The sequence below is a fragment of the Trachypithecus francoisi genome, unplaced genomic scaffold, assembly GCF_009764315.1.
Source record: "Trachypithecus francoisi isolate TF-2019V2 unplaced genomic scaffold, Tfra_2.0 Lachesis_group3, whole genome shotgun sequence".
In the NCBI taxonomy this organism is placed as follows: Eukaryota; Metazoa; Chordata; class Mammalia; order Primates; family Cercopithecidae; genus Trachypithecus; species Trachypithecus francoisi.
Window position 1 is genome coordinate 15718485 of NW_022681468.1, and position 27657 is coordinate 15746141.

General features: G+C 47.6%; 1 protein-coding gene across 9 annotated transcripts in view; it reads right to left on the minus strand.

The window, feature by feature from the left end:
- DGLUCY (D-glutamate cyclase) overlaps positions 1-27657 on the minus strand; it is a 161316-nt gene that overhangs the window by 35538 nt on the left and 98121 nt on the right. For 8 of the 9 annotated variants that reach the window (XM_033191602.1, XM_033191603.1, XM_033191599.1 and 5 more), the window contains exons 2-8: positions 25210-25261; positions 20413-20544; positions 14435-14588; positions 11622-11820; positions 8339-8489; positions 5831-5953; positions 121-324 (exon numbers count right to left, since the gene is read on the minus strand). In XM_033191602.1, the coding sequence (XP_033047493.1) occupies positions 121-324; positions 5831-5953; positions 8339-8489; positions 11622-11820; positions 14435-14588; positions 20413-20515 (934 nt within the window). In that variant the 5' untranslated portion in view covers positions 20516-20544; positions 25210-25261. The remainder of the gene's footprint in view (positions 1-120; positions 325-5830; positions 5954-8338; positions 8490-11621; positions 11821-14434; positions 14589-20412; positions 20545-25209; positions 25262-27657) is intronic. The other variant, XM_033191601.1, reaches the window with a different exon arrangement.

The following is a 27657-nucleotide window of genomic DNA, read 5'->3' on the forward strand; positions in this document are numbered from 1 at the left end:
ATTTATATGCAGTATCAACATTTAAAAAATCATCCTGTGGATACATTTTGCATCCTGCCTTTTTCACTGAAAATTATGTCAGTGGTCGGTTTCTCCAGGTGCAAATGCATTGTTTCTTACCTGGGTCTATGCCGATCACAGACTCTAGTTCTCTGATCTTCTGAGAAGCGGACACTGACGCAATGCTGTAGTGCAGAGGATCTTGGGAAATGTGATGGACCTCTGGAATTCTCTCTGGGGTGAGACAACCAGTTGGAGCCTTTGTATCCTTCAGGTCAGTCATAACTGTGCAGCCTGGGATGCTGGCAAAAGCCAGAGGGGTCTCTAAAACACATAACAGGAGGATCTGAGCCCAGCCACTTCATCAAGTCCAGCCTACCCTCATCTAGCCCACTGCTGATAGGCAAGATGGCGCCTAGTCATCAGCTCAGCCTAAGCACTCCCTATACCACCTGTTGGCACCAAGGCCAGAATGAGCTAGTTTATGGCTACATCGAGTTCCATTTACACAGCTGCCTCTAATCTCTAGGAAAGTAAAGATGAGTTGACTATGGGTTGAAAAGAAGTGAGATACAGCCACAGCTGTAGCTAGAGCTCTAGGTAATTCCATCAGTTTAACCATGGAGATCAGGAAGTATTTACTGGATCTTAAAACTCATGACGCCATCTTGCTTTGCTTTCCAGCAGATGTTAGATTGGAACCCCCTTGAGCATCGTTTCTATTTTTCCTTATGGCAGTTACGTTTTGCTTTCGTTTTTGTTATTTTATTCTTTTTTTTTTTTTTTGAAACGAGTCTCGCTCTGTCGCCCAGGCTGGAGCGCAGTGGCCGGATCTCAGCTCACTGCAAGCTCCGCCTCCCGGGTTCCCGCCATTCTCCTGCCTCAGCCTCCCGAGTAGCTGGGACTACAGGTGCCCGCCACCGCGCCCGGCTAGTTTTTTGTATTTTTTAGTAGAGACGGGGTTTCACCGTATTAGCCAGGATGGTCTCGATCTCTTGACCTCGTGATCCGCCCGTCTCGGCCTCCCAAAGTGCTGGGATTACAGGCTTGAGCCACCGCGCCCGGCCTGTTAATTTTATTCTTTAAAGACTCTTCCTTGTTAGATTTCAGGCAATGTGAAACACTGTAGCATAGTTATTAAGAAGTGGTTTTAGCATTGTGAACATACTTGAATTTGGGATGTGACTTTATTGACTTTATTCTTTTTTTTTTTTTTTTTTTTTTTGAGACAGAGTCTTGCTGTGTCGCCCAGGCTGGAGTGCAGTGGTACAATCTCGGCTCACTGCAAGCTCCACCTCCTGGGTTCAAGCGATTATCCCACCTCAGGATGCCTGGGATTACAGGCACCTGCCACCACACCCGGCTAATTTTTGTATTTTTAGTAGAGATGAGGTTTCACCATGTTATCCAGGCTGGTCTCAAACTCCTGACCTCAGGTGATCCGCCCACCTTGGCCTCCCAAAATGCTGGGATTACAGGCATGAGCCACCACGACTGGCCCGACTTTATTCTTTAAACCTGTTTCTTTGACTGTAAAGCAATGATAATGCCTCATATGGCTGTTGTCAGAAAGAAACTGGAAAATGTACGTAAAAGTGTTTAGCAGGCCAGGCGCGGTGGCTCATGGCTGTAATCCCAACACTTTGGGAGGCCAAGGAGGGTGGATCACCTGAGGTCAGGAGTTCAAGACCAACCTGGGCAACATGATGAAACCCTGTCTCTACTAAAAATACAAAAATTAGCCCAGCGTGGTGGTGCACCTGTAATCCCAGCTACTTGGGAGGCTGAGGTGGGAGAATTGCTTGAACCTGGGAGGCAGAGGCTGCAGTGAGTCGAGATCGCATTACTGCATGCCAGTCTAGGCAACAGAGCAATACCTCATCTCAAAAAAAAAAAAAAAGTGTTTAGCACACTCATGTGATTTAAAAAAGTAAAAAAAAATAAGTTTTTAAAAAGTGTTCAGCAAAGTGCTTGTTTCAGAGTAAGCCCTCAATAAATGATGGTTTGTATAACTGAACAAGCACCATATACATATTATCCATATATATGTATCCACTGTGTGTATATATATCTACCATATATATATACACACACCATATATATATATACACACACACACCATATATATATACACACACACACATACTTTTTTTTTTTTTTTTGAGACAGAGCCTTGCTCTGTCACCCAGGTTGGAGTGCAGTGGTGCGATCTCGGCTCACTGCAACCTCTACCTCCCGGGTTCAAGCAATTCTCCCGTCTCAGCCTCCTGAGTAGCTGGGATTATAGGCGTGTGCCACTATGCCTGGCTAATTTTTGTGTTTTTAGTAGAGACAGGGTTTTGCCATGTTGGGTAGGCTGGTCTCGAACTCCTGACCTCAGGTGATCCTCCTGTCTCAGCCTCCCAGAGTGCTGCAATTACAGGCGTAAGCCACTGCGCCCAGCCTCATATATAAATTTTTTAAAGAGACAAGGCTCTTTCTCTGTTGCCCAGGCTGGAGTACAGTGGTGCAACAAAGCTCACTGCAGCCTCAAACTCCTGGGCTCAAGCAAGCCTCCCACCTCAGCCTACCATAGTGCTGGGATTACAGGCATGAGCCATGGAGCCTGGCCTGAATCACACAGTATCTTACTCATTCTTAGTTTCTTGTGCCTGGCTCATTAAGTGCTTAATACCATACTATTTACCTCTTCTGCCTTCCTCAGTGTCATTATCATCCTTGAATACTCATCTCCACTCAGATGTATGCTCCTGGAGAAGAGCGACCATTGCTCATGCATCTCAGGATCCCACAGAGTGCCTTGCACATAATAGGTGTTCAACAAATGCACATGTGAATTGAGTAAATACTGGATTTCATAGGAACAATAAAGTTTCTTTTCTTTTCTTTTTTTTTTTTGAGACAGAGTCTCGCTCTATCACCCAGGCTGGAGTGCAGTGGCGCGATCTCAGCTCACTGCAAACCTCTGCCTCCACGGTTCCAGCAATTCTCTTGTGTCAGCCTCCCAAGTAGCTGGGATTATAGGTGTGTGCCACCACGTCTGGCTAATTTTTATATTTTTAGTAGAGACAGGGTTTCACCATGTTGGCCAAGCTGGTCTTGAACTCCTGACGTCAAGTGATCCAATCACCTCAGCCTCCCAAAGTCCTGGGATTATAGGCATGAGCCACCATGCCTGGCTTAAAATTTCGTATTTAATAGAAAGCCAGAGTCAGCCAGCACTTCAAAATAAAAATCTGACAGGTACATAAACTTTAGATTTGATGTGTAAGGGGAAGAAGTCATGAATCTGAAGAATGTAATCATCGCTTGTCTGTGTTTTGGATGGCACCTAAAGCCAGCTACACGTCAGAACAGTCGGCTCAGAGCACGACACAGTTTTGCCCCCATCAGTTGTGAGGTCTGCAGCAAATAATATATTGTTAATCGAAGTTTAAATATTGAAGTTCGAGGTAGGCACGGTGGCTCATGACTATAATCCCGGCACTTTGGGAGGCTGAGGTGGGAGGATCGCTTGAGCCCAGGAGTTCAAGACCAGCCTGGGCAACATAGTGACACCCCATCTCTATGGTGCATGCCTGATGCCTACAGTCCCAGCTACTCCAGAGGCTAAGGTGGGAGGATTGCTTGAGCCTCGGAGGTCAAGGCTGTAGTGCACTGTGATCCTGCCACTGCATTCAGCCTGGGTGACAGAGTGAGACCCTGTCTCAAAAATAAAAAGGAAGTTTGAGAATGATTCAAGGTTGTCCTTGTCTCATGTCATTTGTTCTCATCTATGATCAACTGTGCTATCGCTGTTAGAATTAAAGGGCTGGAACATGCTGGGGTGCCCATGGCAGTGAGATCTCCTCTGCAGGGCACCTGCCAAGGCTGATGGTGGGAAAGTGGTGAGGCCAGTGGGCTGGGGGACGTTTACTAAACCTGGGTGTATGTGTCTACACACTGCCCACACACACACTCAGAAAAGACCATGAGCGCCCAGAGGACTCCATCCTGTCCCAGGGAGCACTGTATTCCCGAGGCCTGGGTGCATGCCTGGCACACAGCACGTTCTCAACACATGTACTTAAATAAACGAACGAATGGAATCCTGTGGATCTTGGTAGCCATGCCTCTTCACCACATTAGGGATGATCTTTCCCTCGCATGAGGCAACTCTGATAGCTGAACTCTCATGAATGCTTTCAAAATAAATTAAAGTAACACTAGATTCTATGCTTACAGTGCAAGTGTGACTGGCCTGGCCAGAATTTTCCAGTGTCCATGACCATGGTCTGCAATGGCTGTTATTTTTCATGTTTCTGTCCCCTTCCTATCGTACTGTGAGCTAAGGAGGGCGCCCTCGTGTGTCTCTTCATTGTAATATCACCTAGGCCTTGGAAAAAATGTACTGCTGCAGGCCTTGTTTATAATCACCTTGCAAATATTATGGGAAATTACTTGTTTAGTTACATTTCTTGGCTTCACCTTTGTTTTCAAGGCCCCATCAATCTCCAAAATGTCTCAAAAAGCCAAGCTAAAGGTGAGTTTTCCTGCTAGAATGGGCTGGGATGCTTCGGCAGATACAAATATATGTTTAATTAAAACGGCTGAAGTAGTGGCTCCTGCCTATTATCCCTATGACTCAGGAGGCTGGGGCAGGAGAATCATTCGAGCCCAGGACTTTGAGACCAGCCTGGACATTGTAGCAAGATGCCATCTCTACAAAAAAATTCTAAAAATTGGTTTGGTATGATGGCGTATGCCTGTAGTCTCAGCTACCTGGGAGGCTGAGATGGGAGGATCACTTGACTGCAGAGGTTTGAGGCTGCAGTAAGCTATGACGATGCCACTGAACTCAAGCCTGGGCAATACAGTGAGGCCTTGTGAAAGAAAGAAAAGAAAGGAAAAGAAAAGAAGAGAGAGAGAGAGAAAGAAGAAAGAGGAAGGAAAGGAAGGAAGGAAGGAAGGAAGGAAGGAAGGAAATACATTTAATCAAAACATATTTAAGGCTGGATGCGGTGGTTCATGCCTGTAATCCAAGCACTTTGGGAGGCCAAGGTGGGAGGATCACTTGAGGCCAGAAGTTCGAGACCAGCGTGGCCAACATGGCAAAATCTCGTCTCTACTAAAAATACAAAAATTAGCCAGGTGTGGTGGCATGCACCTGTAATTCCAGCTACTTGGGAGGCTGAGGCATGCCTCCCTCGCTTAAGCCCAGGTGACGGAGGTTGCAGTGAGCCGAGATCATGCCACTGCACTGCAGCCTGGGCGACAGAGTGAGACTGTGTCTCAACAAAACCAAAGAATCAGCAACGACAAAAAAATTGAGTTGTAAGACAAAGTGCTCCAGCCCTGGGATTTAAAAGAAGGAAACCAGGCCAGGCATGATGACTCACACCTGTAATCCCAGCACTGTGGGAGGCCAACGTGGGCGGACCACGAGGTCAGGAGATCGAGATCATCCTGGCCAACATGGTGAAACCCTGTCTCTTATAAAAATACAAAAATTAGCTGGGCGTGGTGGCACGTGCCTGTAATCCCAGCTACTCAGGAGGCTGAGACTGAAGAATCGCTTGAACCAGGGAGTTGGAGGTTGCAGTGAGCCGAGATCGCACCACAGCACTCTAGCCTGGCAACAGAGTGAGACTCTGCCTTAATAAATAAATAAATAAATAAATAAAAGAAGGAAACCAGAGAGAGAATCACTGTAGCTGTAGGCCTCTGTTTTGTGTTTTGTTTTATGGCTTTATTTTTAAATCATTGTACTGAGAGAATGTGCTTTCAAGAACTAGACCCCACTGGGCTCCATCCTAGGGCAGAGCGATTGCCCCAGTATCCCCCAACATACCACAGCTGCTGAGAGCTCCGAGACTGGTCAGTGGAGAAGGCCAGAACACTGGAACCTCCCCGGGGGAACACACCACGGCATCCCCGTAGGCAGGTTTGGAAAGCTCTTTGATTCCCAACAGTTCTGCAGATGGAAAAGGAAAATGTAATTCCCTCAGCAGGGAGCATCCAATTAGAACTGGTTGAGTAGTTCATGGTTCTTTCTCTAAAACAGAAACTCAAATTGCAGGATTATTGTAAATGGTATTTGAGGAAGAGGTGAAGGAGAATAGAGATTGAGGCTTTGACAACTCAGGGTTCTCCATAATTTACAGTCCATATGGAGTGCTGGTTTCAGAACACAGAATCTCAAACTTCATGGCGTGATTTCTGGAAGGATCCTTGGGTGTGTTGACCCTAGTACTCTCATTGTGCATGCAGACTGCTACCAAAGCCAGCCTTGGGGGGTTGACGTTGGTCCAGGCTGGGTCACATCTCATGCACCTAACCTCAGCTGCTTGACTACCAGCAGCAACCTAATCCCGAAGACAGCAAAGATGGATGTGCTGGGCCCAATCCATCCCCACTAATGATAAAACTCCTTAGCAGACACCATCCTGGTGGGTGGCTCTGCAATCACCCTCATGTGATGAAGCTAGCAAGTGCTGACTGCGTTTTCACAAAAGGGTAGGTTCTGTCTAATGTTGTTGGTTATGCAGCTGAGCAAGTTCAGGTACACCAAACTTGGACCGTCATCCAAGGCCCAGTCTCAAACTCTCACCAGGCCCTCTAAGAGGCCTGCACAGCTTCTTGATATTGGCTCTTCATGTTGGATCTGTTCACTCACTGTCAGATTGAGTTAATATGCCAGGGATCAATGGATTTCAGCTCAAATTAACATTTGGAACAAAGCCATCTCCTACCCAAATACACCAATGAATAGCAGCCCAGATTAGACGTTGCTTTGAGCTCAAATCTCTGGACAAAGAGCCCTGCTGCCACCCTTGGCTTCCCCCAACCCCAGATTCACTGGAAGTTCATAGGAGCTTTACATTTATCAAAGATCTCCCCAGTGGGTGAGCGTGTAGAGAAAAAAAAACTGTATCTAAATGGTGTGTTTCCTCTGCTCTCACACCACAATAACAGTCACCAACACAGAAGACTCCTGTGATCAAATTTGTGGGCGTTTCTCCCCACCATCAAGCAGGAGGCACCAGCTGGGTTCCCTCCAATTCCATTCCACCTGGAGATAGCATCAGAACCCATAGGTTGAGGGCTCAGTCCCCAAGGCCACCCCCCTACAGACACCAGTTGCAAGTCTGGGCCTCCAGAACTTCTGACCAACTGGCCTCCAGTTTGATTAACCCTCTTTGGGTTTGATGAAACCCAAACTCTTTGAGTTTGATTAATTTGCTGGAGCAGCTCGCAGACCTTGAGGAAACATTTACTTATGTTTACCAGTTTGTTATTAAGGATATTGCAGGCAGGGTGCAGTGGCCCATACCTGTAATCCCAGCACTTTGGGAGGCCAAGACAGGCAGATCACTTGAGGCCAGGAGTTCAAGACCAGCCTGGCCAACATGGCGAAACCCCATCTCTACTAAAAGTATAAAAATTAGCCAGGTGTGGTAGTGGGCGCCTATAATCCCAGCTACTTGGGAGGCTGAAGCAGGAGAATCACTTGAACCCAGGAGACGGAGGTTGCAGTAAGCTGAGATTGCAACACTGAACTGCAGCCTGGGTGACAGAGGGAAACTGTGTCTCAAAAATAAATAAAATAAAATAAAATAAAAGGATATTGCAAAGGATACAGATAAAGAGATGCCCAGGGCGAGGTGTGGGGGAAGGAGCGCGGAGCTTCCGTGCCCTCCCTGGGCACCACCCTCTAGGAACCTACATGTTTTCAGCTATGTAGAAGCTCGCGGAAGCCTATCCTCTTGAGGTCTTACGGAGGCTTCATGACATAAGCATGACTGATGAAACCATCAGCTGTGGGTAATCAGCTTGACCTTCAGCCCCTCTCTCCTCCCTGGAGGTTGGGGGGAGGGGTGGAGCTGAAAGTCCCAACCCTCTAATCCTACCTTAGTCTTTCCGGTGACCAGCCCTACCCTGAACCTATCAGACAAAATATAGCATTTTGGAAGTTCCAAGAATTTTAGGAGCTATGAGCCAGGAATTGTGGACAAAACCCAATATATATTCATTTTATATATATATATTTTTTCCTATATATATATATTAAGCCTCTGTAAAAACCCAAGAGGATATGATATACGTAAACTTACACCACAGTGAGACTGGCTATTCTGCCAAGGGCAGCACCTTTAAACCTGAGGGGCATCTGTAAGCCCAGCCCCGAGACAGCTGCTGGAGCCTTTGAGCCTTGTTCAGGGCCTTTGCCCCTGGAGACCCCTGGTAAAAAGAAAGACAAGCCGTGGGAGCTCAGGAGCATGCCAAGCTCCTGTCTGCTCCTCAGGCCCAACTCCAAGAGAGGCTGTCAGGATCATGGGCAGGAGCGAGAGACACTGACCTGGGTCACCGATGTGAACAGGTTGCCCCTGCTCACCCCCCAGGGAGCAGCAGGCCTGCACCAGCCTTTCCAGCTTGTCCTTGGGAATGGGCCTCATTGTGACCACCAGAGGGCAGCAGAAGCCAGCATGGGTAACACAAGGCACCGTTGTCTGACCAAAAAAAAAAAAAAAATCAAGTGAAAATGTTAAAAAATGGAATCAGCACAGATCCAAGCTCTGAGCACCAAGAGTTCAAGGCAGCTAAATGAAGGAGGAGTAGCTGTTATAGAAATTAGCTTCTATTTTTATGTGACATAGAGAGGGGGAGTTTGCTGCTAATTACTGGTTTAAAATAGGGAATCTTAACTTTTCGTATGCCACGGACCCCTTTGGTAGACTAGAACAGCTGTGGACCCCTGGTCAAAGTAATGCTTTTAACTGTATACAAGAAAATGCACAGGATTCTAAAGGAAACCAATTATCCTGCAAGCACAGTTATCAAATAATAGAAAAATGTGGCCGGGCACGGTGGCTCACAGCTGTAATCCCAGCACTTGGGAGGCCGAGGTGGGCGGATCACGAGGTCAGGAGTTCGAGACCAGCCTGGCCAGCATGGTGAAACCCCGTCTCTACTAAAAACACAAAAGTTCGCCAGGCATGGTGGCACGCATCTGTAGTCCCAGCTACTCGGGAGGCTGAGGCAGGAGAATTGCTTGAACCCAGGAGGCAGAGGTGGCAGTGAGCCGAGATCACCCCATTGCACTCCAGCCTGGGTGATAGAGCGAGACTCCATCTCAAAGAAAAAAAAAAAGGAAAAATGTGAGACAATATGTGTGCTTCCTCAGTCGCAGCCTAAGGAACAAGATGCCAGTTCGACTATCATTGTAACTTTGAAGTAGTGATCAGCATATAGGACATTTTTGAGACATCAGGAAGAACTCTAATGTGATATGAAGATATCTGTGATTTCCGTTGCCAGCCATGAAGTCACAGGGTCTGCTGATACGACAGCCGTTTGCTGCCTACGTTCATAATTGAAGGAAATGCTAAATATGGGTTGAGGCTATGAAAACAAAAACGAGGCTGGGCACAGTGGTCCGTGTCTGTAATCCCAGCACTTTGGGAGGCCAAGAAGCTTGGATCGCTTGAGCCCAGAAGTTCAAGACCAGCCTGGACAATACAGCGAATCCCCATCTCTACCAAAAAAACAAACAAACAAACAAACAAAACCCCATAAATTAGCTGGGTGTGCTGGTGCATGCCTGTAGTCCCAGCTATTCAGGAGGCTGAAATGGGAGGATCTCTTGAGCCCAGGAGGTTGAGGCTGCAGTGAGCTGTGATTGTGCCACTGCACCACTCCAGCCTGGGCAACTGAGTAAGGACTGTCAAAAATAAAATAAAATAAACATAAAATAAAATAAAGAAGGGAGGGAGAGAGGGAGGGAGTGAGAGAGGGAAGGAGGGAGGGAGGGAAAAGAAAAATGTACTTTTTTTCTATCCAATATTATGGAGGCTCTGAATTTCTCCAGCGACTGCAAAGGCTGTGGAGCACAGGTAAACAGCCTCTGGTGAATCAGGGGCAGAGGGAGGCAACTGAGAACATCACAGTAAGAGCTGGTGTCCACTCTGCCTTCTGAATCCACACCAGTGACAAGCCTGTCCCCAGACCCCATGGAGCATGGCCTGGTTCCTCCTGCCTTCACAGATGTTGCCTGCTTTGATCGGTGTGACTTTCATTGGTGTTTCGCTCCCCACCCCACCCTCTGAATGGTTTCTGGTGCCTGCAATAGAGCTTATGAAAGATTTAGGACATGGCCAGGACTGTAATCCACTGTGAAGTCTTGGCCACCACCTAAAGAGCTTGCTATCACCACCCTGGCGGCAGCGGGATGGAACCTCAGTGTACCTGCCAGCAGTGTCTGCATAATGGCACCCAGCAGAGGGGACGTGCTGGAGCCACTGGCAGACCCAGGCAGTGCTCCCCAAGGCTGAGACACATTCCGTCTGGGGGTGGCCAATGGAATCCCAGATGGCTGCCTGGCCATCTCTCCCTGGAGCCCATGGGCAGAGGTGTCGATATTAGATGAAAGTTATTTGATAAGCATCGGGGTCAGTGAGGCCGTGTTGAGCACTCACTATGGGCACTTACTTGCACCTTTGTAGGCAACAAACAGCTTCCATATCAGCAGACCCTGTGACTGCAAAGCATCATTTAATTGTCACATCTCTGCTATTGACATTGTACAGATGGGAGCCAGGAGTTCTGGGTTCCCATTGAGCTTTGGGACTTGGGCAAGTCCTTTTCTCTCTTTAGACCTCGGTTTCCTCATCTAAAATGAGAATCTGCATGTGGAGCCATGGGGCCCTCTCAGCTCCCACCTCCTACAAAGAGTGGTGTGTTCCAGAGCCAGAGCCTGCTGTGGGTGCCCGCCAGCCGCTGGGGTCCCATCCCCACCCTTCCCTAGCTTCAAGAGAACCGCTCGGGCACACACTTCACCCATGAGGGCAGCACAGACTATGGGCAGCTTTGTTTCTGATCAGAGGCAGCTGGGGCCTCTCTGGCAGAAGCCCAAACCAAGACATTTTAATAAATGTCCCAGAGTCCAAGACAAAATCTCTGATCCAAGTCCTCCATAAATAAAGAAACCTGGAGCCTGGCTGTTTATGCTGGCTGACCACTGCTGGAGCAGAGTGAACTCTCAGACTTCACCAACAGATGTCCAGGAAGGATCTGTGGAACCAGGGAATCGAGTGCACTCACCTTGACAAGTAAGGGCTGGAAGAGGCACAGCAGGCACGTCCCAGAGAGGCCGGCTGTGCTGTGTTTGTGACTGCCAGAGGCAACCTCCAGCCAAGAACATGACCCAGCTTTCTGGCCAGAGACCTAACCCAGGAGGAACTGCCTGGCCGAGGCTCTGCCACAAATCCCTGGGTATTGACAGAGCTAGGCTCATTCCCCGGGGCTGAGGCTCACCCGAGCCAGGGAGGATTAATAAAAATCTTTCTGAGGTGCCTGAAGTTAAAGGAGCCAGAGAAATCCCAAGCGGGTTTGGTTTACGGCACTGAACCATGAAGAACGACCACACTGGGTGCTCACGGCGGTCCCAGAGGTGCGTGGGACCAAAGCTGGCTCAAAGAGATCAATCATTTCTCCTGGGTTGCACAGCTAGAAAGTGGCTGAGCTGGGGCTGGAGCTTAGGTTTTCCACCTCCCGTGCCCATGTTCTCTCTGCCCCGGGAAGATGTAAGTTGATCTGCATTTTCAGGCCATTCTGCCCTTGTGGGCTGTGGGCTGTGTCCCTACCTTGTATGCAGCCGCCTGGCTGTGACCTGCTGGGTCTCTTCTGGGGAGCCCTGCTTTCTCCAAGGCCTCCTCCAGGGAGAAGCTGCAGCCCAAGAGGAAGGCCACCATGTCCTTCAGCTGCTCTGAGTACTGCTCCAGCGAAGCCAGGCTGCCGGTGCAGGCACCGAACTCGTATTTCCAGAACTGGGGGCGGCCCATCCTGTAGACACAAGGGGAAAGCTGGCAGGGCCCCAGACCCTCACTGTGGCCCCTGATAATACACAATAGAAGGACTGTGGAGAGAGAAGAGGATGTCTAGTGCTGAAATTTCCAGCCCTGGCACCTGGGTAGGGAGCATAGTTTTCAGCAGGGGGCCTTCTTGGCATCCTTCAAATGTCCTCAGATCAGAAACTATTAAATCAACATGTAGAGAACACACCCTCACCTCCCACCCAGTGTGTCTCCTATACCCGCAATCCAAGACAAGCCAAACCACCAAGAAAGCAAATGGTGGCCGGGCATGGTGGCTCATGCCTATAATCCCAGCACTTTGGGAGTCCAAGGCGGGAAGGTCACTTGAGCTCTGGAGTTCAGGACGAGACTGGGCAACATGGTGAAACCCCGTCTATACTAAAAATACAAAAATTAGCCAGGCATGGTGGCACACAGCTGCAATCCCAGCTACTCAGGAGGCTGAGGCAGGAGAATCGCTTGAACCTGGGAGGTGGAGGTTGCAGTGAGCCGAGATCGCGCCACTGCACTCCAACCTGGGCAACAGAGTGAGACTGTCTCAAAAACAAAAAAAAAAGAAGAAGAAGAAGAAAAGTAAATGGTGCCCTCTCTGCTATGGAGATAGGGCCAGTAGCCCAAAGGGGACAGAGAATATGTGTCTTGGGGAACGTCTCAGTGCCAGCAGTAGGTGAGGCCTTTCTCTTCCCTTAGAGGAAACTCTTCTGTAGGACAAAAAGACTTCTTTGGTTACAAGCTTCTTCTTTACTCACTCCAAACTCTTTTACTGAGCCATGCCTCCATGTCAGGCACATGCTAGGTGATGGGGCTAGAGTAATGGAGAGGACACCATCCCAGTCTTTTTTTTTTTTTTTTTTAATGTTTTTTGATTTTTTGAGATGGAGTCTCGCTCTGTAGCCCAGCCTGGAGTGCAATGGTGTGATCTTGGCTCACTGCAACCTCCACCTCCCAGGTTCAAGTGATTCTCCCACCTCAGCCTCCCGAGTAGCTGAGATTATAGGCCTGCACCACCATGCCTGGCTAATTTTTGTATTTTTAGTAGAGACAGGGTTTCACCATATTGGCCAGGCTGGTCTCGAATTCCTGATCTCAGGTGATCTGCCCTCCTCGGCCTCCCAAAGTGCTGGGATTACAGGCGTGGGCCACCGTGCCTTGCCCATGCCAGCGTTTAAAGAGCTCATAATCCTACATTGATAGGTGAGACTCTATTGAAAACATACTGGCAATACACAGCAATGAATGTCAACAGACTGGGTAGCGTGACACAGAGAAGGGGGAAATCAATTCTCTTCCATAAAGGAGTTAGGTGCTGGGTCTTGAGGCATGAATAGGAGTTCGCATGAATAGGAGTTCTCCAGTTGGGCAAGGAAGAAGGCACACCCAGGCAGAGGAAGTGGCACGTAGAAGCCCACTGGGCGATCTGCTCTAGGAGTCTCCAAGTTGGCAGCACAGGAGGCACCAGGGAAAAATGTAAAGGCACAATCGCGGACCCAGATGGGGTCTCCAAAGGACCTTCCCATCCTAAAATGATCATGACAGAAAGTTCCTGGGGAGCTTTCTGTCTCGGGAGCTGGTTGGGGATGACTGGAGTGTCAGGGGTCAGGGGAGAAACTGAGCTGGGGCCAGGTCACCATGGATCTTGAGATCAGGCTGAGGTCCAAGCCATGAGAAGATGCTGAAGAATTTTATTTTATTTTATATATACATATATTTTGAGACAGAGTCTTGCGCTGTTGCCCAGGCTGGAGTGCAGTGACATGATCTCAGCTCACTGCAGACTCAACCTCCTGGTCTCAAGCGATCCTCCTCAGCCTCCCGAGTAGCTGGGACCACAGGTGTGCACTGCTATGCCCAGTTAATTTTTTAAAAAAAATTTTGTAGAGACCAGGTCTTCCCTATGTGGCCCAGGCTGGTCTCAAACTCCTGGGCTCAAGCCATCCTCCTGCCTCAGCCTCCCAAAGTACTGGGATTACAGGCATGAACCACGGCACCCAGTCTGAGAACCACATGATCCGGTTTAGCATTAGAAAAAGTCACTCTGCTAGGAGAGCAGACAATGACAGGGTGGGGGAAGGAAGGATGAGACTAGGGCTAGGCCAGGGAAGATGCCAGTCTGTGCTGGTGCCGTAGGAAAGGCAGACTTGTGGGAGAGGTACACCGACCCAGAATCAGTGGGGCCATTTACTAGATAGGTTCTAGTTTAAAAGCCTAGGAGAACAGACATAATATCTGTCTCTGGGTCCTGGTAATGCAAGTGTTTTTTATTTTCTTCTTAATCCTGTGCAGGCGGGTTTCTGGCTTGGGCAATGGAGTGGACAGATGGTGGAGTCAGTGGGATTTCTCCAGGGCTGGACTTTCTCCATGATCCCACAGATCTTAGCCAGGGCAGGGGCCAGGTGATAGGGGAAGGGGTCAGAACAGTGGGGAGGGCAGCTCGTTCCTGAGCAACAGCCATGAGTGAGGTTCTGTGCCAGGCACTGTGAAGGTCCCTGAGGCTGGACAGAGAGGTCCCGGATAACAGAGACACCTGGCTACAGCACCTGGACACTCCCAAGCTTTAACCCACAGTAACCCAAGCTTTTTACCTGGTCTCTGAGACAGCACCTTGAGCGGGCAGCATCCACTTTTCTGGCTCACTCTGGCCCAGCAGGGGCAGAGGACCAGTGTTGGCCTGGCAGAATCTTTCAAACGCTGGAGCAAGGGACCTGGGCAGGACCACCAGGCTGGCTGGTCGGAGCGCTGGGTATGGTGGGAGAAGGGAAAAATGTATAGTCAGCTGTTTATTGGCAGATACTTTCTGATTTTTTTTTTTTTTTTGAGGCAAAGTTTCACTCTTGTTGCCCAGGCTGAAGTGCAATGGTACAATCTTGGCTCACTGCGACCTCCACCTCCTGGGTTCAAGCAATTCTCCTCCCTCAGCCCCCTGAGTAGCTGGAAACACAGGCATCTGCCACCACGCCTAGCTCATTGTTTGTATTTTTAGTACAGACTAAAAATACACACGGGATATTTGGTGGCCCATGTTGGCCAGGCTGGTCTTGAACACCTGACCTCAGGTGATCCACCCGCCTCGGGTGCTGGGATTACAGGAATGAGCCATTGCACCTGGCCCCTTTCTGATTTTTTTTAAAGTGGCAAGACTGCTATGTTGCCCAGGCTGGCCTTGAATTCCTGGGCTCAAGTGACCCTCCCGCTTCAGCCTGCCAAGTAGCTGGAACTACAGGTGCACACCACCATACCCAACTTCCAATGTAATTCTTTTTTTTCTTTTTTTTTTAGAGACAGAGTCTAGCTTTGTCACCCATGCTGGAGTGCAGTGGCTTGATCTTGGCTCATTGCAAACTCTGCCTCCCGGGTTCAAGTGATTCTCATGCCTCAGCCTCCCAAGTAGCTGGGACCATAGACATGCACCACTGTGCCCAGCTAGTTTTTGTATTTTTAGTAGAGATGGGGTTTCACTACGGTGGCCAGGCTGATCTCAAATGCCTGGGCTCAAGTGATCTGCCTGTCTTGGACTCCCAAAGTGCTGGGCTTACAGGTGTGAGCCACTGCAACAGGCCTAATGTAAATTTTGATTGAAGCATTACCTACACTCAAAAAAGTATACACCGCCCTGCAGGGAAGGACACAGGCCTGGCTGGTTTTGCTACCTGCTAACTGCAGAGCCCCACTCAAAAAAGTGTAGGTAATGCTTCAATCAAACACACACAAACCTACAGCTTGATGAATTGCCATGAAATGAATCCTACTACATGCTGTAGCCTCCTCTGGGGGCAGCCAGCCTTCCTCCGCAATGGAAGTCCTTTGGCTTTGGAGGTAAACACACCTGGGCTCGAATCCTGATCCCGTCTCTGACCAGTTGTGTGACCCTGGGCTGTGGCTTTGCATGTCCTAGCCTTGGCCTCCCCATCTATAAGATGGCAGCAACCATGCCTACCTCCAAGAGACCTCAGGGAGGTAATGTATGTAAGTTATTGAGCACCTCGGTGTTCAGGAAGCAGGGACTGAAGTTACTGTTCAATGAAATCCTGTGTAGATGTTTAAAATTATGGTTACAGAAGAAAGATGTAATGATTATGTTAAAAGATGTCTGTGATGTGTCATTAAAGGAACTATACTAGGTAATGAAACAATGTATTGGACAAATTCTCCTTTTTATAAAATCAGGGAGTGAAAGAACTGGAAGGAAAGGGGAGGGAAGGGGGGAAGGACTGTGGCCTGTAATTTGAGCGCCAGCTCAGCCGCAATACAATAGAACACTGGGTAGACATCTAAGTTTTTTGGCTGTAGTCCCTGACGCCCAGACGGCTCTTCTGAACTCACCCAGAGCCTGGGGGAACTCACTGCCCTGCAGGGAAGGACACAGGCCTGGCTGGTTTTGCTACCTGCTAATTGCAGAGCCCTACAGCCTTGAGCGAACGTAGGCAGTTGCCAGGGAGTGGTTACGGCAGGGCGTGGGTAAGACCCAGTGCTGTGCTGGCTTCAGGTCTGGCCCAGCACACTCACAGTGGTGGTGGCTACAGGGGTGCTTGTCTCACTCCACCCCCAGCTTTAGGTGGCTCAAAACAGAGAGAGAGAGACTCTTTGGGAGAAAGTAAGGGAAGAGAATAAGAGTCTCTGCCTGGTAAACCAGAGAATCTTCCTAGATCTTGTCCAAGACCATCAAAGCCATACCTGTACTGAGGCTGCAAGAATGACAGCGTTACTGGGCTTCAGGTGCCCCCTAAAGCAGAAACAGCTTAGATCACAACACTCAAATCCTTTCAAGTAACTGGAAAGCCTTCCCAAAACAGAGGGCTATAGATAAGCCCAGATAGCGAAGACTACAATAAATACCTAACCCTTGAATGTGCAGACACCAAAGAACATCTACTAGAACTAGAAGGAAGGACATTACAAGTTAATGCCTCAGGTGACAGAGCTGTGCATGCTGGTCATTTGCTTCTCTGTGCTTTTCACAATATTCTAAAATTAAGACCATCCTGAAGAAAAACATAATTATGTTCTATTGGGCCGGGTGTGGTGGCTCACACCTGTAATCCCAGCACTTTGGGAGGCCGAGGTTCGTGGATCACCTGAGGTCAGAAGTTCGAGACCAGCCTAGCCAACATGGTGAAACCCCATCTCTACTAAAAATACAAAAATTAGCCAGGTATGGTGGTGCGTGCCTGTAATCCCAACTACTTGGGAGACTGAGATAGGAGAATGGCTTGCACCTGGGAGATGGAGGCTGCAGTGAGCTGAGATCACGCCACCGCACTCCAGCCTGGGTGACAGAGTGAGAATCCATCTCCAAAAATAATAATAATAATTATGTTCTACTGGAGAAATACCCTTGAGGACAATTGCCCTGTCAGATTTGCTGTATCAACCCATGTTCCTTTCTCTCCTGCAATAATCTTGTTGGCGAATATTTACTGAGTGCTTTTTATGTGCCGGACTCCCCATACCAAGTCATCTGCACATGTAATTATATTTTATAGATGAGGGGAACAAGGCTCAGAGAGATGAAGTGACTTTCCCAGGGTCACACAGCTGCTGCATGGCACAGCCGGCATTTAAACCTGGGACGGGTGCCCGTGGAGCTCGCCTCACTTCATCATGGAGTGGCCTCCGCTGGGTTTCAGGCACTGGGTTTCCCTAGGCGGGGAGCGCTGTCCTCCATGGGGACTGGGGAGTGAAACAGATGCAACCATCTGCTGGGAATGTCCAGGACCGGCTCCTACTCGAATCGCAGTGCCCGGAGCTCATTATCACAGTCGCCACAATGCCTGCCAATGCTACAAGCAGACTTTCCAAATGAGGACACGTGAGACACCCCCAGCTGCCGAAAGCCCAAGGAACCTGATGCCGGTCTCAAACAAGCCCAGCAGGGCTCTGAAAATGATCTGGAGCGAGGTGGGAGGGGATTCAGCTGGTTTAGAGGCCTCCCACTCCCTACTCACCCGCTTCTTACCACCAAAGCCCCTTGTGAGAACAAACTGGATTTTTTTTTCTTTTTTTTGAGATGGAGTCTCCCTCTGTTGCCCAGGCTAGAGTACAGTGACGGGATCTGGGCTTACTGTGACCTCCACCTCCAGGTTTCAAGCGATTCCCCTGCCTCAGCTTCCTGAGTAGCTGGGATTACAGGTGCATGCCACCACGCCTGGCTAATGCTTTTGTATTTTTAGTAGAGATGGGGTTTTGCCATGTTGGGCAGACTGATCTTGAACTCCTGACCTTAGGCAGCCCACCCACCTTGGCCTCCCAAAGTGCTGGGATTACAGGCGTGAGCTACTGCATCCAGCACAAATTGTATTTTTAATACAATAAATCAGGATGGTATGTGCACAAAGCTTCTTTGTTTCCTTTTTTTTTTTTTCCCCTTGAGACAGAGTTTCGCTCTTGTTTCCCAGGCTGGAGTGCAATGATGTGACCTCGGCTCACTGTAACCTCTGCCTCCTGGGTTCAAGTGCTTCTCCTGCCTCAGCCTCCCAAGTAACTGGGACTACAGGCGCGTGCCACCGCGCTCAGCTAATTTTTGTATTTTTAGTAGAGATGGGATTTCTCCACATTGGCCAAGCTGGTCTTGAACTCCTGACCTCAGGTGATCCACCCGCTTCGGCGTCCCAAAGTGCTGGGATTACAGGTGTGAGCCACCGCGTCTGGCCCTTTGTTTCCTTTTTAATTAAATGAACTTTGCAGGGTACTATGTTTTGGTTTTGTTCATCTCCATGGCTGGAGATGAACAGAAAAGTCCCCAAGTTGTCCCCATTAGTAACAGGCACAGAATAGAAGCCTGCATGGTCTCTTTCTGGAGAGGATGGTGGACTCTGGAGGCCTCACCTTTCTGGAGGATACTTTATGGTCTGGTGATTTGTGCATCCCCCAGGTGCCTTGGGCTCCATGGAAGGCAGTGACACTTTTCTTTGTAGATAAATTGAGTAATTTCTCTGAGTCCTTTTACCTCAAAATCATTTTTTTTTTAAGTTAATGACAAGAGAGAGGAAAAAACACCCTTTAACATTTCTAATCTGAATGAAAGCCCCCAGAAGACAGCTCCAAGCTGGAGTTTTCCAGCTGTTTGGTAAAATGAGCTTCTCTATTTGAGGAGCATTTCACAGCAGCGGGAACAGCTCAGGCGCCCCTCCCGACAGTCCCACTGGGAAGGTTCTGCTGCTACTTTCATTGTGTAGGTGAGGCTTAGAAAGGTTGCAGTTTGCTAGTAAGGAGTGAAGCTAGGACTCACACTCAGGCTTTCTCCCTCCAGGCTCCAAGGCCCTGGCTGATCCGCTCTGTTGCCTCCCCAGAGTCTTAGCAAGCAGTTGTCAACCTGGGGTTAAGCTGGTGTTCGCTGCTCATATATAACAGGTTGTTGTAGACTAATACCTTGGTGGCTCTCTATGTATATATTAGGTAGTGCAAAAGTAATTGCAGTTTTTGCCATTACTTTTATTTAAAAAAAAAAAAAATGACAAAAATCGCAATTACTTTTGCACCAATTTATATAAACTCTGCTCCCCAGTATTCATACCCCATTGTAGCCCCTTCCCCACTGACTCTGGCCTTGGCCGTGTGATTTGCTTTGGCCAATGGGACATTAGTAAGTGTGATACAAGCAGAGGCTTGGTATGAGTTTGGGCATTAGGACTTATTCTCTTGGAATCTGTCTCATGGCATCCTGAGCTCCCATGTACAGAAGTTTGGCTATCACTACTGAAGAGGTTTCATGGACAGGAAATGTTCAGCCAGTCTCAGATGTTCCAGCCATCCCACTGGATGCCAGATATGTCAGGAAGAAGCCATCTTGGATGGTCTATCCCCAACAGACACCACATGGAGCAGAAGAGGCGCCCTGCTAAGATCAGCCTTGATTGCAGAATTGTGAGAATTATGGTTTTAAGCCACTAAGTTTAAGAGTGCTTTGTTATTCAACAGTTAACTCTGTTAGCCCATATATAGCAACAGAGGCCAGGCATGTTAATAAACTAAAGGAAAATGGTCTTGCTCTAGTACTTTAGACAGTGTTGATGGTTTTTCCTTGGGCACTTATACCATAACCAGAAGAGTCTTTTTTAATGTGAAATTTTGCTTGGACTTAGGTCAATGACAAATTTGGTATCTGTTTTTTCTTGCAGGACCTTTTAGAGCCTTCGGTGTCACTCCCGGAATACAGTGGGGAGATGGGTGCCACCCAGAGAATAAGACCAGTCAAGGGTAGGAAGAATTGGTCTGAATCAAAATCTGATTAAACTGCAGTGTAACCTGGGGGCACTTTTCTGGGAAGGGACAACACTTTTCATCACCTGAGCCCACTGGTGGTTCTCCATGTGGGGCGAGGTGACCAAGCAGAACTGGGTGTCATTAGACCCATCTGATGGGTTTCCACACCTTGAGTCTAATCCAAGGTTCCAGTTTCTTCTGGGAAGTTAAGTAGTGACTGAAGCTAATATCATTCTGCTCTTACTTTCTGTTTCCTATGCAGAATCTAGAAGTCTCAGGAGTTTGTGGGCCCTACACAGCTGGTATTTCCCAGGAACTTTCTTTTTCTTTTTTTTTTTTTTAACTATCTGGCACCACTTACCCCCAGCCATGCTGGATGTATTTCTGATGTTTGGTTTCTTTTGTAGAATCAAACTCCTTAGGGCAGCGGGAAGGCAGGGCCTCAGGTGGAGTGTGAAGGGCATTGTGTCACCTTGAATAAGTAGCAGAGAATCTGGGTGAAGGGAGAAAAGGGAACAAATGAGAAAGGGTGGCCCCTGAAGGCAGCAGATTCAGCCTCACATAGCACCACATTCCACATCATATCCCACCCTTTCTTGGCTCTGTTCCTGGGCCTGCTTTGAGGTGGGCATTGTTTGGAACCCATTCTCCCCCTTGTCACATCTCAGTTTCTGATGAGAAATTCCTAACGAAAACCTGAATGTCCCCCTTCCTTCCCCTAAGGGCTTTCCATTCCTCTGAAGCTGCAAAGTCTTCTCCAAAAGGCTGGTGCTGGGCTCCTTGGCCAGGAGTCACCGTGGCCTATTATTCTACTTGACTCTGAACTCCCTTCTCTCCCTAGGGCGTCGAAGGCAGGGACCCAGGTGAGAGTTCTTCCACAGGCTCCAGAGCACCTATCACAGCCTATGCATATAGCACGTGCCCCAAATAGACACGACTTAATGAACAGATGAATGAGCACCACTGCAGTCGCAAGTGAAATAAGAGGCTGAGTTTTGTCGCCATGCGACTTCCGTTATTTAGATTTAGGTTTCTAGAAGGTATAGAGACTTTGTGTTTCCTTTTTTTTTTGAGACAGAGTCTTACTCTGTCGCCCAGGCTGGAGTGCAGTGGCGCGATCTCGGCTCACTGCAAGTTCCGCCTCCCAAGTTCGCGCCATTCTCCTGCCTCAGCCTCCTGAGTAGCTGGGACTACAGGCACCCGCCACTACGCCCGGCTAATTTTTTGTATATTTAGTAAAGATGGGGTTTCACCATGTTAGCCAGGATGGTCTCGATCTCCTAACCTCGTGATCCACCCGCCTCAGCCTCCCAAAGTGCTGGGATTATAGGCGTGAGCCACCGTGTCCAGCTGGGACTTTGTATTTTCTTCTTTGTGCTTCCCCAACCCCTCTCTCGGCACAGTGCCTTATACAATCTTTGGCGAGTAAATAGATGTTGTAGATTTTTAAAAGTAGAATGTGTTTTTTAAACCACAGTTTAAAGTTAAAAAATATGATTTTTAAAAAAAAGAGGTGGTTTCAAATCTATAGGAAATTGTGTTCAGAAGGGAATCCTACAAGTTGACTTCTTTTTTGTTTGTTTTACTTGAGGCAGAGTCTCGCCACTCTGTCTCCCAGGCTGGAGTGCAGTGGCGCAATCTCAGCTCAGTGCAACTTTCACCTCCTGGCTTCAAGAGATTCTCATGCTTCAGCCACCTGAATAGCTGGGATTACAGGTATGTGCCCCCATACCTGGCTTATGTTTTTGTATTTTTAGTAGAGGCGAGGTTTCACCATGTTGACCAGGCTGGTCTCAAACTCTTGGTCTCAAGTGATCAGCCCACCTTGGCCTCCCAAAGTGCTGGGATTACAGGCGTGAGCTACCACACCTGGCCGAAATTGACTTCTTATGCTATAAAAAAAGAGGTTTCGGCCAGGTGTGTTGGCTCATGCCTGTAATCCCAGCACTTTGAGAGGCTGAGGCAGGAGGATTGCTTGAGGCCAGGAGTTCAAGACATGCCTGGGCAACATGGCAAAAACCCACATCTACCAAAAAGAAAAAAAGAAAATAGCCAGGCATGGTATTGCGTGCCTGTAGTCCCAGCTACTTGGGAGGTTGAGGTGGAAGGACCACTTGATCCCAGGAGGTCAGGCTGCAGTGAGTCAAGATCATGCCACTGCACTCCAGCCTGGGCGACAGAGTGAGACCTGTCTCAAAAAAAAAAAAAAAAAGGTTTTAGTATTTCAGCAAAATCTAAAGCTAGATAACCACATTGTGTTGGTTTCTAAAGCATAGCCAAGGTCCTTTTCATCCAAATATACCCAGCGCCTTGCGTAGTGGCACAAAGGTGGGAGTTCAGTAAGTGTTCGTTGAATGACTGGCTGACTGCAGAATGAATGAGAGCAGGATTCAAGGACAGTGCCCATAGTGAGGGTTCTGGACAAGCCTGACTTTCCACAATTCTTTCTATCTAAAGAGAAGAACTCAGTGGAATTCCAAACCACCAATTTATGTTTTCAACTCTAATCTCCTAGATAGAAAATAATGTAAACCCCAGGGCCATTTTAACAAAGAATTTGAGATTGCATAAAATCTCTTGCAAACAAAACAAAAAGAATATTGCTTTGGAAGGAGGAGAGATGTATTTAGAGCCAACAATGAGTACTTTAATAGCTGTGGGAACAAAGTGCTGTGGGGACACAGGGGAGAGAACACTTAGTCCCCACGGACTGAGGGGAGGGGGTGCTGGGAGGAGTCAGGTGAGGTAGGATTCCATTGCCCAGTGGAAGATTCTGAGGCTTAAAGCAGCTGCTTTGGCAGGTCACCCCTGGGTTTGCCTAACGCCTGGGCCTGGCAAGCCTGACCCCCTTAGTCAAGCAACTGAGCTACCAGCCAGGGTCCTAAATGTCTGTGGTTCCCCAGGGTCACTGCACACTGCAGAGAGGACCTAGCACCTCTGCCTGGCACACAGCAAAGGCCCAAGAGAGAAGCATCCCATAACCATGTGGGGAATAGCAGCCACCCCTCTGACAACCGTCTTCATTTACCCAAACCCACTGGAACAGGTCATCCCACAGGTACCTCCACACACTCTCATTATTACGCTAGAGAGCAGCAGGTGCAAGCTGTGTGCTGTTTTGCAAATACATTTTAGCCAGGAGACCAAAGTCTCAGGGTTATTGCCTTCTCTTTCCTTTATTTATGTATTGTTTTTTTTTTTTTTTTTATTTTTTATTTTTTATTTTTTATTTTTTATTTTTTATTTTTTATTATACTTTAAGTTCTAGGGTACATGTGCATGACGTTTATATCATGTATAACTCCCCAATGCAATCCCTCCCTCCTCCCCCCTCCCCATGATAGGCCCCAGTGTGTGATGTTCCCCTTCCCGAGTCCAAGTGATCTCATTGTTCAGTTCCCACCTATGAGTGAGAACATGCGGTGTTTGGTTTTCTCTTCTTGTGATAGTTTGCTAAGAATGATGGTTTCCAGCTGCATCCATGTCCCTACAAAGGACGCAAACTCATCCTTTTTGATGGCTGCATAGTATTCCATGGTGTATATGTGCCACATTTTCTTAATCCAGTCTGTCACAGATGGACATTTGGGTTGATTCCAAGTCTTTGCTATTGTGAATAGTGCCGCAATAAACATACGTGTGCATGTGTCTTTGTAGTAGAGTAATTTATAATCTTTTGGGTATATACCCAGTAGTGGGATGGCTGGGTCATATGGTACATCTAGTTCTAGATCCTTGAGGAATCGCCATACTGTTTTCCATAATGGTTGAACTAGTTTACAATCCCACCAACAGTGTAAAAGTGTTCCTATTTCTCCACATCCTCTCCAACACCTGTTGTTTCCTGACTTCTTAATGATTGCCATTCTAACTGGTGTGAGATGGTATCTCATTGTGGTTTTGATTTGCATTTCTCTGATGGCCAGTGATGATGAGCATTTTTTCATGTGTCTGTTGGCTGTATGGATGTCTTCTTTTGAGAAATGTCTGTTCATATCCTTTCCCCACTTTTTGATGGGGTGTTTGTTTTTTTCTTGTACATTTGTTTGAGTTCTTGGTAGATTCTGGATATTAGCCCTTTGTCAGATGAGTAGGTTGCAAAAATTTTTTCCCATTCTGTAGGTTGCCTGTTCACTCTGATGGTAGTTTCTTTAGCTGTGCAAAAGCTCTTTAGTTTAATTAGATCCCATGTGTCAATTTTGCTTTTGCTGCCGTTGCTTTTGGTGTTTTAGACATGAAGTCCTTGCCCATGCCTATGTCCTGAATGGTACTACCTAGATTTTCTTCTAGGGTTTTTATGGTATTAGGTCTAACATTTAAGTCTCTAATCCATCTTGAATTAATCTTCGTATAGGGGTAAGGAAAGGATCCAGTTTCAGCTTTCTACTTATGGCTAGCCAATTTTCCCAGCACCATTTATTAAATAGGGAATCCTTTCCCCATTTCTTGTTTCTCTCAGGTTTGTCAAAGATCAGATGGCTGTAGATATGTGGTATTATTTCTGAGGACTCTGTTCTGTTCCATTGGTCCATATCTCTGTTGTGGTACCAGTACCATGCTGTTTTGGTTACTGTAGCCTTGTAGTATAGTTTGAAGTCAGGTAGCGTGACGCCTCCAGCTTTGTCCTTTTGACTTAGGATTGTCTTGGCAATGCGGGCTCTTTTTTGGTTCCATATGAACTTTAAAGCAGTTTTTTCCAATTCTGTGAAGAAAGTCATTGGTAGCTTGATGGGGATGGCATTGAATCTATAAATCACCTTGGGCAGTATGGCCATTTTCACGATATTGATTCTTCCTATCCATGAGCATGGTATGTTCTTCCATTTGTTTGTGTCCTCTTTGATTTCACTGAGCAGTGGTTTGTAGTTCTCCTTGAAGAGGTCCTTTACATCCCTTGTAAGCTGGATTCCTAGGTATTTGATTCTCTTTGAAGCAATTGTGAATGGAAGTTGATTCCTGATTTGGCTCTCTGCTTGTCTGTTACTGTATGTATTGTTTTAATGTAAATGTAAGTTGATTTTAGGTTACTTTCCTGGCCTGGAGAGAAATGAGTGTTGCCAGAAATAATGCCCTGTGAAATGCATGCTGGGAGTGTGTCAGGCACCCCAGTGTCACCCACTGTGCATGCTGGGAGGGAAAGAAGGCTGAGAGCCCCTACCTTACAGAGTCATCCCTTTGAAGGCAGGGTCAAACAGGGTGTAACCTGGCTCCTGCAAAGTAAAAAAAAAAAAAAAAAAAGCCTTCAATGTACACCAATCAGAGAGTGCCCACTCATAGTAAATGATAGCAACTACCACCATATATGGGTACCCACTGTGTGCCAGGACCATGCTAGGGCCTTTACGTACATCATCTGTTGGTTTGTCACTATAGTGCCACACACAAAAAAGGCATTGTTAATCCTATTACAGTCAGAAACTGAGGTTCAAGGAGCTCAAAGAAGTTACCTAATAATAAAGCAGGTCTAAGTTCATATTTGTTTGATCACTATTTGCCTTTCTATATGTATGAATCTATGTATGTATCCATCCATCCACCCATTCATTCATCCATCCATCTATCCACCCATCCAGTCATCCATCCATCCATCCATCCATCCATCCATCCATCCATGCATTCATCCATCCATCCATCTACCCATTCGTTCATCCATCTATCCATTCACCCAGCCATCCATCCATTCACCCAGCCATTCATCCATTCACCCAGCCATTCATCCATTCACCCACCCACCCATCTTGTGGTGCTAGGAATCACATCCTCAGTATATTTTTAAAATAGCAGGGACCTTCCCACTATCCCCAACAAGGTGATTTTACGGCCAGAGCCTCTTCAGTCCATATGTTTTTAGGGATTGAATCCTAAACTTCTCAAACTTTCTATCAGGGCACTGGGGAACCCACTGCTGCATGGACCAGGTATCTTATTTTCCTGGTGGTCTTCCTCTAGAAGTGAAGTGAGATGGGATCCAATTAGTAAGCCCTGGCTAGAATCCAAAAAGCTACCTTTCTGCTGCGAGCTCTCCCTTTTCTCTTTAGAGAACAAACTATCAAACCCAGAAACATCATTCCCTAACATCAAATATATCAGAGAGGAGCCCTACAGACAGTCAACTTCTAGCTGGATCTGACACGCCTCAAACTTCAGTGTAAAAATATCTTATGCATGCTTGTCACAGATTTCTGAAATTCCACCTTTAGAAAGTAATGTCTCTATTTACCCAAGTAATCCAATCCTAGGACTGTATCCTACAGATGTGCTCAAACAGTGATGAAATGACTGAGTACATAGCAGCACTGTTTGTAATAGAAATGATTTAGAAACAGGCTGGGCACAGTGGCTCATGGCTGTAATCCCAGCACTTTGGGAGGCCAAGGTGGGAGTATCGCTGGACCCCAGCAGTTTGAGACCAGCCTAGGCAACACGGCAAAACCCTGTCACTACAAAAAAATACAAAAATTAGCCAGGCGTGGTGGCGCATGCCTATAGTCCCAGCTACTTGGGAGGCTGAGGAGAGGATCACCTAAGCCCAGAGGTCACCTAAGCCCAGAGGTCAGGGCTGCAGTGAGCCATGATCATACCACTGCAGTCCAGCCTGGGTGACAGAGCAAGACCCAATTGAAAAAAAAAAAAAAGAAGAAGGGAAGGAAGCAAGAAGGGAAGGAAGGAAGGAAGGAAGGAAGGAAGGAAGGGAGGAAGGAAGGAAAGGGGAGGCCCAGTGGCTCACACCTGGAATCCCAGCACTTTGGGAGGCCAAGGCAGGTGAATCATCTGAGGTCAGGAATTTGAGACCAGCCTGCCAACATGGAGAAACCCTGTCTCTACTAAAAATACAAAATTAGCCAGACATGGTGGTGCATGCCTGTAATCCCAGCTACTTGGGAGGTTGAGGCAGGAGAATTGCTTGAACCTGGGAGGTGGAGGTTGCAGTGAGCCGAGATCACGCCACTGCACCTGGGCGACAGAGTGAGACTCCGTCTCAAAAAAAAAAAAAAGAATGAGGCTACTCTACACACCTTATCTGAAACAATCTCCCAATGATGCAAAATTAACAAGGCAAGGTGGAGAATTCTCTATTAACCGACATGCCCATGTTCTGTTCACATCCACGTAGACATCTGTGGAAGGATGGAGAAGAGCTTGGTATCAGTGGTGCCCTCAGAGGGGAAAGTGAGAGGCTGGGGCCTCAGTGAGAGTGACTGTCGCACTATATTTTATGTGAATGGCGCCCTCTGGAGTTGTGCCTTGGGGTGGCCTTGAGGAAAGACAGGCTTTCTGCTCTTTATCTTTTCTGTACTTTTTTTTTTTTTTGGAAGCAGGGTCTTGCCCTGTTGCCCAGGCTAGAGTGCAGTGATGGAATCACAATTCACTGCAGCCTCAACCTCCTGGGCTCAAGCAATCCTCCCACCTCAGTCCCCCGAGTAGCTGGGACTACAGGTGAGCACCACCACGCCCATCTAATTTTTTAATCTTTTTTTTTTTTTTTTGTAGAGACGGGGCTGGTCTTAAACTCCTGGCTTCAAATGATCCATCAGCCTTGGCCTGTCAAAGTGCTGGGATTACAGGAGTGAGCTGCTGTGCAAGGCCAAAGCCACCATGCCTGGCC